Source organism: Echiichthys vipera, assembly GCF_963691815.1.
Source record: "Echiichthys vipera genome assembly, chromosome: 15".
Classification (NCBI taxonomy): domain Eukaryota; kingdom Metazoa; phylum Chordata; class Actinopteri; order Perciformes; family Trachinidae; genus Echiichthys; species Echiichthys vipera.
In genome coordinates this window covers 19,670,838-19,688,333 of record NC_139840.1, presented here as the reverse complement: position 1 = coordinate 19,688,333, position 17,496 = coordinate 19,670,838, and the positions used below count along the sequence as shown (strand labels likewise).

The 17,496-nt window shown below is 39.5% G+C and overlaps 2 protein-coding genes across 2 annotated transcripts; one reads left to right on the top strand and one right to left on the bottom strand.

Annotated features, from left to right (window-relative positions):
• Nucleotides 1–1,298: 1,298 nt before the first annotated feature.
• Nucleotides 1,299–8,788, top strand: cdc7 (cell division cycle 7 homolog; the record flags this gene model as incomplete). Its single annotated transcript, XM_083928646.1, has 12 exons — nucleotides 1,299–1,377; nucleotides 2,598–2,688; nucleotides 3,671–3,757; nucleotides 3,919–4,054; nucleotides 5,095–5,188; nucleotides 5,340–5,482; nucleotides 6,058–6,400; nucleotides 6,621–6,728; nucleotides 6,876–7,051; nucleotides 7,171–7,253; nucleotides 7,429–7,578; nucleotides 8,259–8,788. Exons 2-12 carry the CDS (start codon nucleotides 2,598–2,600, stop codon nucleotides 8,786–8,788), a joined length of 1,941 nt encoding a protein of 646 aa, XP_083784772.1. The 5' UTR covers nucleotides 1,299–1,377.
• Nucleotides 8,789–10,111: 1,323 nt separating this feature from the next.
• On the bottom strand, nucleotides 10,112–17,416 carry glmna (glomulin, FKBP associated protein a). Its single transcript, XM_083928261.1, has 19 exons — nucleotides 17,345–17,416; nucleotides 16,977–17,062; nucleotides 15,808–15,933; nucleotides 15,588–15,701; nucleotides 15,342–15,450; nucleotides 14,970–15,246; nucleotides 14,551–14,650; nucleotides 14,243–14,424; nucleotides 14,043–14,096; nucleotides 13,525–13,555; nucleotides 12,974–13,063; nucleotides 12,830–12,871; nucleotides 12,534–12,607; nucleotides 12,368–12,452; nucleotides 12,152–12,261; nucleotides 11,292–11,355; nucleotides 10,765–10,900; nucleotides 10,558–10,628; nucleotides 10,112–10,458 (listed from the first exon to the last, which is right to left on the bottom strand). The coding sequence occupies exons 2-19, from the start codon at nucleotides 17,013–17,015 to the stop codon at nucleotides 10,369–10,371; spliced, it is 1,794 nt and encodes a 597-aa protein (XP_083784387.1). The 5' UTR covers nucleotides 17,016–17,062; nucleotides 17,345–17,416; the 3' UTR covers nucleotides 10,112–10,368.
• Nucleotides 17,417–17,496: the final 80 nt, after the last annotated feature.

Below are 17,496 nucleotides of genomic sequence, written 5' to 3'. Positions count from 1 at the left end.
ATGGATTTATTTATTTGTTTTTATTAATTAATATATATATATATTAATATGTCTCCCTTGTCAAATACATTCAAATTGTCAAAATGCTGGAAAAACAAACAAGATTCACAAAAAAATGATGGGGCATTAGAACAATAATATAGTCAAATTATACACAAATTTATATTAAATTATGAACACATTATTTATAATTTACCTAATGCGTTAGGTAGGTTAGTACAACATTTGCATAAATTAATCCTTTTGGTTCGTTTTTATGAAGTAGTTTATATGATATGATATTTTGAGAACATTTTGGCATCATACTTCTATAACTATTTGTTGTGAAAATAAAAAAAAAAATCATAAATAACGCAATAATTTCTCCTTTCAATGAAAATTACAATCTTAAATTATAATGAAATGACATAAGTAAGCTTAGGAAAAGAGAGTACTTAAATGCACATAAATGGCCTTCCTGTGATGTCGTCTTTTTATCTTTTATCTTTTTATCCTTTTATCACATTGTTCTTTCTTTGAAAGCACCTTAAATTTATTAACTATCTAAGCTAATAAGAATTTCCTTTGTCCTCTGTACACTTTTATACAGTGATGTGTAATTTATGGTTATGTTCCACCTCATTGGATTTTACTATTATTATTATTTGTTTTGTTTGTGTTGTTCTTGTGTGTGTATTTTGATTCTTGCTTTGTCAAAGCACTTTGTTAACTGCTGTTTTTAAAGGTGCTATAAAAATAAAGTTATTATTATTGTTATTATGTAAATAAAAAGACAGAAAATAAAACGTCAAGCAAAAATAGACACCATACAAATAAATCTAATTTAAAAAATGTATATTATTACATTTCTATACATTTCTTATTATCAATAATTTGGATCGGCTGAAAATAATTTCGAAATCTGATTTTGATGGGATTAAAGTTTGGCCGAGATGTGGAGAATTTAGTTTAATGGATATGAACTTTCCCTGATATAATTAGTAAGTTGAAAATCCACTGTGTTGTTTTGTTTTTGTGTTCATAGCAGGTAATGACATCTTTTGCTTCCAGTTCAATTAAGTGATTATACTGATGAAGTTACAGAAGGCAACATGGAGGAAAAACACCAGCCCCTCTCTCTTCCTGGAGGTTCCTTGATATCGCGGGATTTGTGTTGATGTAACGCGAGATGTCGTGACGTCACTTTTAGCGCGGAGTTCGTTGTTGGCGGAAAAGCTTCTGAACAGAGTCTGAACAAACTGTTTTATTTCAGCTGCAGACTGTGATTATTACATATATGTGTAAGGTTTTATGTCGATGAAACATTAGCTTATGACTGTACGGTGTTTTGGGGAATGTTCATTTTGAAGAAACGAAACGAAACGACCAACTGAAACGGTGAGTTTCCGTGTTTTGTTGCGGTTAACTTGACAGACTGAAGCTAACATTAGCATGATCACTATTTAAAGCAGCTAAAATGAGCTGTACACAGGTGCTCTCCCCTCCATCTGTGTGCCAATGACCACATACTTTACCAGGATTTAATCGCTTAATCAAGTTACTACAACTTCAAGTTTAAAGTTTATGTCAAACTGACTTTCAACAACAATAGGACCAACAACAACAACAACATATCAGTAGTCTGATATGTGCAGGCTGGTACACTGCCTACCCTTTATAAAAACAAATCCTATTTGAAAATTATTATTTATTATGTTTAATGGTTTTATGCCTAGTATGAATTGTCTTAATTTGTTTGTATGCATTCAATACACTGCTTTAACTGTTTTTAAAGCACTTTTTCTGGCTTGATAGTGGTTGTAAATAATAACTGTCTGTCAGTATCTGTCAGACGATTGTAAACAAACAAGAATAAACAACAAATATATTTATACATATATTAGAGATGCACCGATCCAATTCAACACTGATACCCGATACTGATCCGACACTACTGTTGAATGAATGAACCGTAAACCTTACTTTATGGCTTTGACATAAACATTTAGCCTTGTTAAAAACAAATTAACACAAATATAAATGTAATTAGTATTATTTATTAACAAATAACGAAGTTTACTTTAAATAAATAAATAACACTTTCATGTAAAATGCACTGCAAAGATGTAATATAAAATATAGCAGCTGCCTGAAACCTAACAAACAATGGCTTATCTAACTTTCTGTGTATGATATGAATAAAAAAAGAAATGACTGGGTCGGCCTCATTCATCCGATATCCGATCCAGCTAATTAGTCAATATCACATCGGTGCATCTCAATATGTATATAGTATATATAAGCACAGGTGCACAATCCAGATCAGATTGTTCTTTTCTTATTTATCACTTATTTTCAGCTCAAACATTTTCGTATTGTCTCAGTACATCATGCTTTTAACAGTTTTGTTATCTTACTAAGTGTACTACATGTCTTTAATTCCTCCTGACAGCTGTTCTATAGATTTGCTCCTTTGACTGAAATACAATTCACTGTCCAACTCAACATTACTTTCTATAGTAACTTAATACGACTGTGACTTATGGTAACGTGTGTAATGGCAATGTTTCAGTTACTAATCGCTCAGTTTCTTTCTTTCTTCTTTATTTCTGTATTAGATGGAGTTGTCTCCTGTCTGCGCTGAAGGCATCAGCACAGAAGAATGTGTGAATAAATCTGACAGAGGTCACAGGAGAAGAAAAGTCCCAAGTAAGCTGGACGCTTTATGACTTCAAGTTTCAAGTTTCAAGCAGCTTTATTGTCATTACATGTAAATGACAATGTAAAAACATTTCAGTGGCATTCCCTGAGGTTTAGAGCATTAAAGAGTTAAAAGACAGTTACAAGAACAATAAATGCATAAAAACAATAAAGTGCAACATGATGTGCACCAACAAACAGCAGCAATACTGTAATGTAACAATAGGCCATGTAACTAGTAAACAAATTCACTTTAAGGCTTGTTATGTTCTTGCACGGTAGAGGTGTTCAGTTAGTATTCCTCTGGTGTATGTTTGTGGGTGGCGCTTAAAATAACATGCACAATTATATTCACACATTTTTATTATCATCATTATTATTATTATTATTTTTAGAGGTAAAGAAGCAATGTTTGCGGGTCCCTTATTTTATATTAACTGTTATCTTGTGTGGATTTTGCTTTTTTAAATTTAGGTGCATTTTACTTTGGTCAAATATTACATTAGGAATAGATCAAAATAAGCATTGCTTTGTCGTTCTTGCACTTTTTGGCCGCAGACCAACCTGTAACCAGGGTTCGTACGGGTGCTTGAAATCCTTGAAAATGCTTGAATTTTAATGTTGTGTTTTCAAGGTTTGAAGAAAGTGCTTTCATTTTGGATTAAGTGCTTAAAAATGCTTAAAATTCTATCCGCATTTCTTTAATTACATTTTTTATCCTTCTGTAATTACAAAACACAATTTTAGTTGTTTATAGCATAATAGCATCTCTTTTAACGAGGTAAATAAGAATTTTCCATATTTATTTGTAGAAATCTATAATTTTCCACACTGTAAGGTGCTGGAAAAGCTTGAAAAAGGACCTTGAAAGCGCTTAAAAAGTGCATGAATTTGACCTGGGAAAAGGTGCACGAACCCTGCGTAACACACTTGTTATTTGTCGACGCGAGTGAGAAAATATAGTATTTAAATATGTTTATTTTACTTCCAGGGGATGTGGAAATAGACATTGACATCCTCTACAAAGCTGTCCCTCAGCTGGCCAAGGTTTTCCACATCATGGACAAAATCGGAGAAGGTCCGTACTCTGCATAACTTTATGCACACATTTGATGTTTACAAGTATTTACTGTTTGCTTAAGAATCATTTTAGTATAAGGATAATATGCTCTTGTTCACCTCGTCGGGTTTATTAGAGCAGAAAAGGTGATCGTTTCATGATGTGTGTCTGTGCTCCAGGTACGTTCAGCTCGGTGTATCTGGGTGAGGCTCAAATGCGCGATGGGAGGAGAGAGATGTTTGCCCTGAAGCACCTCATCCCGACCAGCCATCCTACACGCATCGCCGCTGAGCTTCAGTGTCTCACTGTTGCTGGGTGAGTCCAGTACTGTTGCCCCCCAGACTGTCAGACAACTTTTTTTTAAAACTGAAAAGCTAATTTAAATGTATTGTTGTTCTTTTTTTAGTCTTTTAATGTAATCTTTAATCTTTTTTCTACCTCCTGATAATGACTTTTATCACCTTATATGTTCACTTTTGTTTTTATACTTTGGTGTTTTACCTATTTCTTATGCAATTAGTAGCCTTCGACAACTCAAAAGGAGTTTCAGAGGATTTAATTGTTTAGTTTTCCTGTAACATTGACAGGGAAGTGTTCTTCTCTGCTGATCTTTATTCATGTTTGTGTTATGTGGCTGGTAAAAACCCTTAGAAACCTAGCGTTTGTACTACAGTTAGAGATTTGTATACCTGCTACAGATGTGTTTGAGTGCTGACACGGCTTATATGTAAGAGTTGTGTGCTCACAAATTCTAAAATGGTGAATTCAATTACTTTTGTATCATAACTATATAATCTCTGTCCTTAAAGGTTATTTTTATACCGTAGACGTTGCATGATTAAGCTGAATTTACATGGCAAGTTATGCATTTGAATATATGGATGTGTATTCATCAGGGTTCGTACAGGTGCTTGAAATCCTTGAAAATGCTTGAATTTTAATGTTGTGTTTTCAAGGTTTGAAAAGGATGAAGTACTGTACTGTATAGTTATTTTCACAACAAATAGTTATAGAATATAAATACATTTGTTATCCTTCTGGTGTTATAAAACAATTTAAGATTTTTATACCATAATACCATCTCTTTTAACCTGATTTTTAATGCAAAAAAAGTAAAATAATAATTTCAATGTTTTTGTAGAAATATGTAATTTACCACAACTGTAAGGTTAAAAGTGCTTGAATTTGACCTCGGAAAAGGTGTACAAACCCTGATTTATGTTTGATCAGTGTTTTTGATGTGATTCGAGGAATTGACATCATTGTAGAGAAATCTCATGACATAATGAAATTAGTTCTGTTGTCTCTGTGTCATTTTTAAAACTGTATTATTATTTTTTTTTCGAACTTTGCAGAGGTACAGAGAATGTGATGGGGGTGACGTATTGCTTCAGGAAGGAGGACCACGTGGTGATTGTCATGCCCTATATGGAGCATCAAGCTATTGTCGTATGTACATTGTCACACACACACACACACTTTTTTCAGTGACACAATCTGTAAACATACATCATTTGGGAGCTTTCATGATTTATTTCTTGTTTCCGTGTTTGCTGAAATGTAATTTAAAACATCTGCTTCAATCACAATGTTTCATCAGAGCATCATCAGCTCGCTGAGCTTTGAAGAGGTCCGTCTGTACATCTATCACCTGTTGAAGGCCCTGAGACACATCCACCAGTTTGGTATCATTCACAGAGACATCAAACCAAACAATTTCCTCTACAACAGGAACAGCAAAATGTGAGTAGGCACATTCCTCTGTAATAAGTACGGCTGCATTTCATTTGATTCATATTAATTAAAGGTTGAATATTCGAGAATTAGCTGAACAAAGCCTTCAAGTGTCTCAAGACCGTAGTTGCAACAACAAAACATAATTCCAGCGTTCGGGTTGCCAGGTTGGTCAGACCCAACCCAGTAGCCTACAGGAGACCGGAGTCTGTTTGAGCCTGTTTGAACCCATCCTCTCCGGCAAATCGCACCATAAAAACAAGTATGGCAGAGGAGTTTGACTGACAGTTACCGTTAGCTGTTAGCCGTTAACGTTAGCGTTACAGCTAAGTAAACATGAAAGTTAGCTTACGGATTAAGGAGAAACGTAGCTATTTCTACATATTCAACCTTTAATATAATTGAGTTCTGATGATTTGGTGAGTAAAACTATTTATTCTTCTTAATTGGCATTTTATCAGGGAAAATTCTCACCTTCCTGTGTAGTTTGGGTACAAATGTGATTTTTTTTCTGGAAATTCTGAATGTGCTCATAACACGTATAGTATTTATGAATTCCCCTGTTTTAAAATGCGCGTGTGCAGGTATGCGCTGGTGGACTTCGGCCTGGCTCAGGGAACAGCGGACACCCAGATTGAGCTGCTGAAGGTGGTGAGGCAGAGGCAGACACAAAGAGGTGGAGGGTCCACGGGGAAACAAGACACAACACAGCGGAGCAAAGCACCACCCAGACTCCCTCCTAAAACAAAAACCACCACCACAGCCTCAACCTCACTACCTCTGCCTCTGCGGCATCCCACAAACATGCCACCTTCCTCCTCCTCCTCCTCCACCACCACATCCTCCTCGGCCTCTCGGAAAGCACTGGTTAAAAAAGCACGTTCTGTCACCACCACCGTCACCACTTCTCGCACAAAGCACACAAAGGTGTCTGTCAGTATTTTACCTTTTTAATGGTGTCTTCTGGTGTTTCTTTTCTTTGTCCGGTGAAAGCAGAATTGTAAATTGGTGTAAAGGTTTATTTGAATGTGGGTTAAGAACTTTCTGTGTGGACATATCAAGTGTGTTTTTGTCTTCTGTGTGTCTTCTCTCTGCACTTATGTGTTGACTTTAGCTAAAATGTGCCATCCGTGTTTGTTTTCTCTAGGATTTGACAGCACTACGCAAAGTGCCACGGCCTGTGTTTGGAGAGAGGAACCTGAATAGCTGCAGTCAAGCTCCATCCACCACCAAACAACCTGCCATTAAGACAGAGGTAAGCAAGGGGGAAGGTAGAGTTTTTGGAAGAACAAGAGGTTTCTCTCTTTAGTTCTTTTTCACGTGCTTGAAAGAGATACCCTGTTAGAGGTGTTTATTTCTCAGTGTGGTCATTGTTTTTTTCTGCATAAAATCTTTTATTCAGCTGGTTAAACTCATCAAAACGGAGGACCCGGCTAGACGAAGGCACCCTTCAACCAGTCGGGGCCCGCTACCTGTCAGGACCCAGAGCAGCAGTCAGAAACCTCAGAGTAGCGTACAGCAGGGCCTCACCTGCAACTGCTACCTGACCGACCGTGTCTGCAACATCTGCATGTCCAGGTAACAGAAAAAACTAGAGTTTAAATTTAAAAAAAACACTTTTACACACAATTTGTAAGGTAATAAGTTTTGTGTCTTTGCTATTCTCTCACCTCTGCTTGTTGTTTTCATTAATAAAGGAAGCAGCAGGTTGCTCCCAGGGCTGGCACCCCGGGCTTCAGAGCCCCAGAAGTCCTCACAAAGTGTCCCAACCAAGGAACAGGTTGGTACCTCAAACCCTGACTCTTATACATGATTGTTGACCACACAAATATAATATCAGCAGTGCAGAGATGAGCACAAGCTTACTGTTAACCCAGAAACTGGAGTCTTTTCTCCACCCTCTGTAATTGCTACTCATGCTGCATCCTCTTCTGTCTTCTCTTCCTGTTCTGCAGCCATAGATGTGTGGTCAGCTGGTGTGATCCTGCTCTCACTGCTCAGCGGCCGTTACCCGTTCTTCAAAGCCAGCGATGACCTGATCGCCCTCACTCAGATCATGACCATACGAGGCTCCAGAGAGACCATCAGGGCTGCCAAGGCATTTGGTGTGTATTCATATTTTAAATAGAGCTCTCTGCTTCTGTGTTGGGATTAATCCAGCAGCACAGTTTATCACCATAATGCCTTTTCATTACGGGGCTTTTGCACCTTTATTATGCTCCATCGTCTGTGTGAAAGGCATGGAGACTGAATGGGGGGGGGGGGGGGGGCAGATCTGTTGGGACTCTAAAGTGGCGGATGTACAGACGTAGTCACAGAACCGTAACAGCGCCGAGCGGATTGGGACCGACAGCAGGGCGGATCGTTACACAGTAGTGATGACAAAAAGTGACAGAGCAGCGTTCAAAGTAGTGTAGTTATTAATAATTTACAGAAACATTGCTGATATATACCACAGGTGCTGTGGCGCTTCAGTCCGTCTCTGTCCTCTACTGACAGTTGTGCTACTAATAATGTATAAAGTCGATAGTTTGTGTGTTTGGTCGGCTTCAAGCAGTTGATTAACGGTGCAGATCGACTCGCGCTTCTGAAATGCAGGCGCTCTGTGTTTTGGGCTGTGCTCAGTTTTTTGAATGATCAGAAAGCCGGCGTTCCCCCATTGCGGAGCTGTTACAGAATCTGTGTGAAAATGGCTACTGTAACAATGTAGGAAAACTGAATTCACCCCCACTGATATATGGAAGTTGTAGATAATGATCCTGTTTTTGGGTTTAACTTCATTCAGGTAAGGCAGTGATGTGCAGCCGGGAGCTGCCTCGCCAGGACCTCAGGACGCTGTGTGAGACTCTGAGAGGACGGAGGCCATCACCAGATGATGAGGTCACACCACTCCCAGAAGCCAACACACAGTCCACCGCCACCCGTCAACACAAGATCCGAGATGAAACGCCCACACATCGTCCCACTGTAGGAACATTCAAGCAACCAAAAGAGGAAGCAGGTGAAAGTCCTTCGTCTCTCCCAAACAACCAAGAACATTCAGGGAACACAGAAACCACTCGCCTCGCTAAAAAGTGCTCACAATCAGACTGTAAGGTGGAGGAACATGAGCAGGGCTGGGACAGAGTTCCTGATGAGGCCTACGACTTGCTGGACCGGCTGCTGGACCTGAACCCTGCCACCAGGATCACAGCTGCTCAGGCCCTGCAGCACCCGCTGTTCAAAGACCTGCGAACCCGCAGACTGACACCAGACCAGGAGTCTCACATCAGCGTAACAGAACCACCTGCTTCCACATCTTTGGTTCAGACTTAACAAACTGGATGATTCAAAGCCAAAGTGATTTTCTACTTAATATTACCCTTTCAGATTGTAACCCAGTAGAGCACCAAGTCTGTCCCCTTATGAGTAATAAGAGTAATGAATAATTCTGCTGCAGAGTCGAGAGAAGCTTCCATGTGTGGAGAAATTACCTGAACAAGAGTCTTGATGCATCTCTGTGTGGAGAGGGGAGACGTCCTCATCATCTTTTCTCCCATCTACCCCTTAAATGCTTCTTATATTTTAATATTTTCTTTAATTCAAGACAGGTTTGACTTGCTGGCTCGCAGCTCATGGCAGCTATGATGCAGAGTAGAGAATGGGGATTTAAAAGAGCTCAGATGTGCACTGTTAGCTGTTACCAAGACAGGAAGAGTATTGACTTGAGGCACTATATTGGAAGACAATTGGCTTTTGTGTCAATGGAATCTGTTAGTTACAGCTGCACACGGTCTGATCCTTTAGTTTGTATTTTTATGCTCTGTATTTTTTTTACTTTGAAGACCAAGAGAAAAATACAAAACTTGAGTCCTTTTTTTTTAGAAAGGAAAACCTGTGTGTTTAACACTTAAAGAAATACAACAAATTATATTTGTTGGTCTGAACTGGTTCTTGTCGAGGGAACAGTTTGTATGTTTACAGTCGTCAGCGCTGCCGTAACGCCATGTTACCGCTGGATGAAGTGACTATTTCTAACGTATGAAGGGTTTTAATTTAAAGGTGCATATTAATTCCATCTGTATTTAATGAATTTAAGTATAAATACTGCTGTATGAGAAAACATCTGTTTCATTTAATAACACAGAGATTGTCTGCCGCACTCTTTGGCGTTTCTAATAAAGGGAAAAATCACGCAAGTGGCGCCCGTTTACAGGACGTAATGTCTTATATGGCGTAAATAGTACATTATTTTTGTCCCCTAATCTTCAGTGTAAATACTTATGTAATTGGTGATACTTTTTTAAATATTATAGCGTAATTAAGCTGCTCTCACACCACTGTACGGCAACCGCCCGACAACCTTCAAGAGTTTCCAAAAAAGCAAAGTGTTTTTGAAAGCGTCTTGAAGTTCAGCACGGTTAACTCTGGACGGGAAAATCTGTGCATTTGCTTCATACCCCTACTGCCATGATTTAAACCACTTCCCCGGCGGCCTGCCCTCATTAAAAATGTTGTCGTTAAGTCCATTTACTCTGTAGGCGCATTTGAAATACAATATCCACAACTTTTTTGTTTTTACCACAGAAAAACAGTACAGTATGTTGTTTAATTTGTTTGAAAATGTATTACAGAAGCGTAACAAGCCTTTTCCAGCCATTATTTGGATGTTCTACAGACACTGTGTGCAACATTTTAAAGTCCACAGCAGACCTGTTGAAAACGCCTTTTTATGAAAATATGAAAAAAAAAACTAAACACTTAGCAGTGCAAAATGTGTTTGAAATAACAATGTACCCACAACTGATGTTTTTTTTTACCAAAACACATCAACAGTCAGGACAGTTGAAGGCTCTTTTTGCCCGCTAGGCCCTGAGACGACGAGGACTTCTGGTAGTAAAACTCGTGGGCTCCGTCTAAAGATTGTCCTTGACCTCTGTGAGTTCCTCTATTCGCACCAACACACTCTCGATCATGTCAAACGTGTGCAGGGCCGAGTGCAGAGCCTGAAAGGACATTAAAATTCAATCAGGACATCACTGCTCTTTGTCAGCACTGTACAAATACACAACCAAGATTGTCACATGAACGTGAAAGTCACTGACCTGAATCTGCGACTCTGATGTCACGCTCGGCAGCTTCTCGTTGCCAACGGACACAGAAAGCGCAGACTCCTCTGTGGAAAACATGTTCATTCATACTTTATGGACATTTCACAGGCGTCTGTAGAAAGGTTATTCAGAGAACATTGTTCTGTCTTTGTAAAAAGAGTTAATGAGTGGTTTGAGAACGGTGGAGTGTGGTGGTCTGACCTTTCGCTTTGCTCCTCTTGGTCGCCATGGTGTCGTGGAGCTCCCTCTCATAGTGAGCTCTGGACATGTTCACGCCAACTCGTAGTGGCTTCAGGAACGTATCTTCTATTTTATACAGCTCCGTCCAGATCCCTGTCTGCAGGATCATAACGGCAGCAGGAAAAAAAAACACGATGAGTGCACTTAAAACTTGGGTTAAAGAGTTTACTCTTAGCATTGTTGGGCAAAGAAATTCATAATACTCTTTAATTATATTGTAATTCAAGTTTTCTAAGAGAAAACCAGACTTTTGCACTTCCTCTCGGCTGTTTTCAGGCTTTAGAAAATGTAGCACATGACGGCAGACTTTGGCCAATCACAGGTCATTTCACAGAGAGCTTGCGTTCCTATTGGCTCATATAGGTCTCACTCTGTTTTTGCTTTTTTCCTACTGCAGCTTTAACTTGTGACCACTCGACTTAATGGCAGAAAAACATTTTTCAATCCATCATTCACTGTTTCTTTGTGCTGGATCAATCAACACTCACCTGGTTAGCTGTCACTTTGTCTCTTATGACGAGGTAACGCAGCAGGTTCAGAGACTCCATGATTCTTTGAAACAACACAAAAAGAATCCGACTAAAAATCCATCATTCATTTAAAGGAAAAACATTTTTTAACTCCCAGCATCATTTTTTTGATCCTATGTTGGCTTTTCGTAGCCTGAAAACCAAACAAACCTGCCAAACTCTTGTTTTATTTGTTCTGGCAGATAAGTCTGTCCCCACTCCACTGAATTAGACCTTTCAGGGATAATTTTAAAGTGTAATTCGGGCGCAAAATCATCGCAGGGTCTTGCATACATAGAATAAACCATCGAGACAGTTGTTTTCGTGTATAATCTATTAACAGAGAAATCCGGAAGAGTCACTAACAGCCAGATGTGGCTAACACTGAATAGTCGATTACCAGAGTCAATCCAAAAGGAAGGAGCCCATTGGTGCTTTGTTTTCTGTGTAGGGACTCTTCTCATGCTACTGCAGAGGTTTGTGTTATTTTGAGCAGCATAAGTGGTTAAAAAAGACCTTTTAATGTCTTCAACTTTTCAATCTCCGTGTCACTCGTAACATTTGATGGTGTTTTCGTGCTTTTGATTTAATTCATCTGTTTAGGTTCCTCAGTGTGGATGAATCCAGGAATCAGTGTTGGTGTGAGTCCGAACCATAAACCGCTTCTAACGCAGAAATCATGCTGTCAGGAAAAAGAAGCTCACTTTGGCTGTGACATTTATCGTTAATGTGATAAATGTGAGTACTCTGATAGACTGGTAACTTGTTTGATATGTGCCTCTCCCCTAAATACATGCTGGCATAGTTTGGGATGGATGGGGCGTTCTGTGTGTGCTGACCTGTCCAAGTACTGCAGCAGGTCCGTCTCCGGGCCGTCTGGCAGACTGAGAACTTTACGCAGCAAAGGCAGCAGGTGAGCTCCCTCGAACCAGGTGTTACTGTTACCTGGCTGAGGACAGACAGAGACGAAGACGGACTTTTACTTGGTTCTGTATGAGATTTTTAATTAAAAGCTTCACTTTGCGCAGACAATGAGATTTAAAATGCCGTCTCACCTGCAGGGCAATTTCTATCTGATTCTTGATGTTTTTAATCACGTAGCCTTCGACTCCTGAGTGATTACTGGTTTTCAGCATGTACCTGAAACAAGACGACCAGTGAAAGTCAATACTCTGAAGGTTGAAAAGGACGAGACGCTACAGGAGGAAAGGTGGAGCTTACTGGAGAAGATTGTACTTGGCTTCAGTTTCAAACTTATCAATGCTCAGTTGGAGCACCTTCAGACCTCTGGTTCTCTGTGGACAAAGATGCAAATATGTAAATATATCCATTTTCAAAAAGCTTTCATGTAGAGAATGGATGGATGGAAGATTGACAGACTATTTAGTTTGGCATTGGAAGTTAATTCTTAGATCTACAGTTAAGGGGAAACGTCCATCATTTATGGCGTTGCACTAAAAATACACACTTTAAACCCAGCTAGTGTTACTTAATGATTTACTACTGTGAAGACTTACCAAATCATGCCTCGAACATAGAGTCATGACCTTCACCAGGTTCTGAAAACAAACGTTAAAATCAATAACGGAGCATCAGTAAAGCATCACACTGTGAGAATCGCAGCAGAGTAAAAGCTGAGGTTTGCAATAATAACTGTTCACCTGAGGGACTGTGAGAAAGGTTTTGATCTCCAGCAGATCTGCAGGCAGACTGCCATCGTCCACGCGCACCAGACTCTTCTCGTACAGCTCCTGTGTGACGGTAAACACACACACACACACACACACGTCAGACTACAAAACCTCTAAAATAAACAGTCACAGTTCACAAGAGTTCTTCTCACGGGTGCTGGAGGTTTGTGTGTTTATTGCACAATAACATCTCATTTAATGTGATGAAATGCAATAATCAGTAACCTGCATGTACTTTACAAACTGTATATAAATATGAAATTTATCACATCTGTAAGGTGCTAAAAAAGCTTGAAAATGCACCTTGAAATGCTTGAAAAGAAACCTGAATTTAACTTTGGAATAGGTGTAGGAACCCTGTTCGTAACAGCTGTAAAAGTAGTTTAGGTCACAAGAAGTATTTGTTTCTGCTTTTTAAACGCTCTAAATCGTTCTAAATCACCTGAGAAACAATAAAGCATGTTGCAAAAATTAAAAAAAAACAACATTCATCTTTAAGTCATTGTTTTAATTTGACTCACCAGTCCTTTCTGAATCCTGAACTCCTCAGTTCTGTCGATAAAACAAAATTTAACATCATGAGGGGGAAGGGTTTAGCTCGAAAACACAACACACCAAACATTATACAGTAGATCGGGTCCGCATTAATTCACTATAGTAGTTATAGTATATGTGGTTATATGGTGTGTGTGTGTGTGCGTGCGTGCGTGCGTGCCTGCGAGAGAGAGAGAGAGAGAGAGAGAGAGAGAGAGAGAAGTGGCTACATGTAAAAAAATACAATTACATCTTCAAATCAGATATCAAATATTTCATGTAAACTTTAAATGTAAGTAAGGAAAACTTACTTTTTTCCATTTAAAAGTTCAACTTTTTATTCAAATTTTGTTTAATTTCATCCAACATCAGTAACATATACTTTATCTTTTCAGATATCAAAAACTCACTTTGACTGCCATTAAAAACATTGTTTTTTATGTTGTTATATGAAAGTCAACTGACACCAACACAGAACAGATGCAATAATATGTCATGTATTTACCTGGACAAGAGGAGGCAAATGTGCTCCATATTACACCGAAGCCCGAACACAGGACTGTAAACACAGACAGTCAGGGGGATTAGTATTATTTATGTTATAATAAGTGTTCAAACAGCATTAATCCTCATCAGTACGGAACGTATTTCAGTTTATCAGTGGTCCAGATGGTGCTTTATGATACGTTTACGTTTCTATCTTACCTGAAAACACTGGGGAATGTATCTGCGACCAGGTGATGGACAAACACCAGGTGAGCCAGGCTGGCCACGGACTCTTTAGGATAACGCACCTCCTCCTCCAGAAAGCCTGGAACCTGTTTTCTCTTCAGCAGAGGCTGGTACACAAGGCTGGGGATGGGCTCTCCGATAGCCCTGAGGGTGTTCTGTACGAAACACACACAGAAAAAGTCCATGGGAGCTGTGAGTTTCACTGACATCTTACTGTAGAAAGTAGTCACATCTACACTGAAGGATTTTCCAGAATATTAAGGTGAATGGATTTGCCGTACCAAAATCTCTGTGGCAAAATTCCTGAGGGGAGACACAGCCAGAGTGTCCGGATCCTTGAGCTGTACCTCCAGGAGAGGGTGACTCAGAGTCTTCATACAGCTGCAAGACATAAAAAACATGGAGTCAACCGTGGTATCTGTATTAGGGTTCATACTGCAGGTAATTTTAAAATGCAATCCTCAGCTGTGAATTTAATACAAATGTATTTATCTGGATAAGCCCCTCGAGATGCACCATCGCGTTTTCGAGGGGGTCCAGACATACAACGCATAATACACAGCAAATAATCACCCAAGCAAACAAACAAAACAAAACCTAAGGGAAAAAAAAGATAAATAAATACATTTAAAAAAAAAAAACAGACCCACCAAAGCTTATTATGAAAAACATTATAAAAGATTCTAATTTTGTCACTCACAACTTTAGCAGTTCTATCCGCAGCTCGTCCTCTTTATCCCTGCCGTGTTCGCCCGCCATCTCATCTTGTGCCTCACTCTTCTGGAGGTTCTGCGCGGCCTCATGGACAAAAGGCTTGACAAAGTCGATCAGATCGGTGCAGCAGCGACAGAGCGAGAAGACGTCATCCTCCTCTTGCTCCTTGGTGTGAGGCAGAGGCAGTTTCGCAACCTGGTCCAGCACAGAGGACAGGGTCATGCCCAATGACGACGCCTTACGACCGCCCAGGCACAGCAGCACTGAGAGGAAGACACAGATGAAATAGAAACGGTTCCATTTGATTTGACATGTGATGTAAGTATATTGGAGAATATATTCAAAGTAATGTTTGTACCTTTCTGTAGAGGGTTCAACAGCAGATGGAGACTCTCCGCTATGGTGTCAGGGTCATCCTGCTCCAGCTGCTCCAACAAGCCAATCAGCAGCTCTTTGGGTCTGCAGGTCTGGAAAATCCCAACACTCAAAAGTATCTAAACACTGCTACATTTATCAGTGTGTCGTATCAAATTATAACTATTTCTTCTTGTATTTTATAATCAAATCTTGTAATTTAAGTCACATGTTGAGCAGATGAACAGACCTGTAGCAGGTGGTTGAAAATGGCTAGGCATTGAGAAAGCTTCTCGTCTTCTTTCTTCAGCAGAATCTGGATCAGGGGAGGCAGCAGATTCCAACCCATACACCTCACTATGTCCTACAGAAAGAGGGATAGGGGAGTGTTTATGCAGTATAATGTGCAACACACGTGCATGAACGCACAAACAAGTCTACATAATGAAACGACGGTCAGCTTTAAGTACCTGATTCTGTTCATCCAGGACAATACTGAGGACTTGTGCGCCGTTTCCCTCCTCGATGCAGGTGCGCCCAGAAATTGTGAACACGTCGTGATCCTCGGTGGTGTAGCTGTCATCGGAGAGGGCTTGCTGTGTGAAAGACGGGCAAGTGAAGGGATTAAAACAGAGATAATATAGATATTTTATTGCATTGATAATGAAGTCTTGCTTTTGAGAAAAAAAAATGTTTGTTCCCAGCTTTTCAATGTGAGATTTTGCTGCTTTTATGTCTTTGCCAACTGATGACACCGCTTTAGGATCTGGGAAATTGTGACCAATGCTCTTAATAATAATAATAATGATTATAATAATAATAATAATAATAATGATTATAATAATAATAATAATAATAATAATAATATTGGTACCTTTATCATTCCAGCAAGGGGAAGTTTATTTTTTTCACTCTGTTGTTATAATTATCATGTTACACACACAGGGCCGAAATACACATGTACAAACAGGAACTATAAACATAAAATTAGTGGAGAGATGTCAGAGCGAGGGGCTGCTAATGTATCAGCATCACCAGTTGGGGGTTCGGTGCTTAATTTTTTAATTTACCTAACTGGGAAAAAAATGTGCATTCCATTGGGGTCCTTAGAAACATTAAACAAAATTAAGTCACGGATTGGATAGATATGGGACTCATTTACCCAATCACCTACCATCATGTGGCCGTGTTCATAAGGTTAGTTTTGTTGTCAAATGATACGTCACTAACTGTAACTACACAGTACAGCGGCAAAATGTCAGAAAGGAAATGTGATAGAGGAGCATGAAAAAGAAAAGGCACAACAACTGAAAGAACAGCGGCACCAAGATCTACTAAAGATAATTCCTAAATTTGCAGGATTTTCAGAGGTTGCGGACTCTTCTTCTGTTCTAGCGTGATCTTTTTCTGAAAAAGCATGATTAATCATGTGGGGGCCCAAACAAACAGTAGCCTAGGGGCCCATGACATCCTTAATCCGCTACTGGCTGAGTGTGAAAGTGCAGCTACAACAGAGCTGCATTCTTTTTAGTAAAAATGTAACACTGTAAAAATACATCGAAATGACTTGTATGTCTGTGGAAAGTGTGGATGCATGTAAAGAGGAAGGTGTGGTGTGTGAAGCCCCTGGGTGACTCACACATCTCTGGACCACATCACTGAGCTGCTCCAGAGCCATCCCTTCTGTCTTCAGGTGGGCTTTGTCTTCACTCACACTGTCCGGCCCTAGACACACCCACGGCTGAGTTAACTCATCATTTAAATGTACAGACAACGGTTATGTTAAGGTTAAAATCAGATAAATCTGTTATAAACAGAGGAGAGCCGAATCAATGCTATGTTCTGCTACTGAATGTTATAAATCTGAATTAGCTGAATTAGCCGTTAGACTAAAAAAAAGTACTTTTATCGTGCTAACCGAACAAATTCACGAACATTACGCTCTGTTACCGACACTATAAGTGATAAACAGGATAATTAATAATAATTAAATAGATAAATACTCACCTTGGCCAACTTCATGTCCCAAACAATCCCGTGGAAACTGCCGCTACGCTAACGCGAATTCACGAGCGTTTCTAACCATAGACATACGGCTGGATTGTCCATCCAGGCTCGCCGTAGAGTGAAATACGTCATCGGTCAAAGTTGAAAGAGTA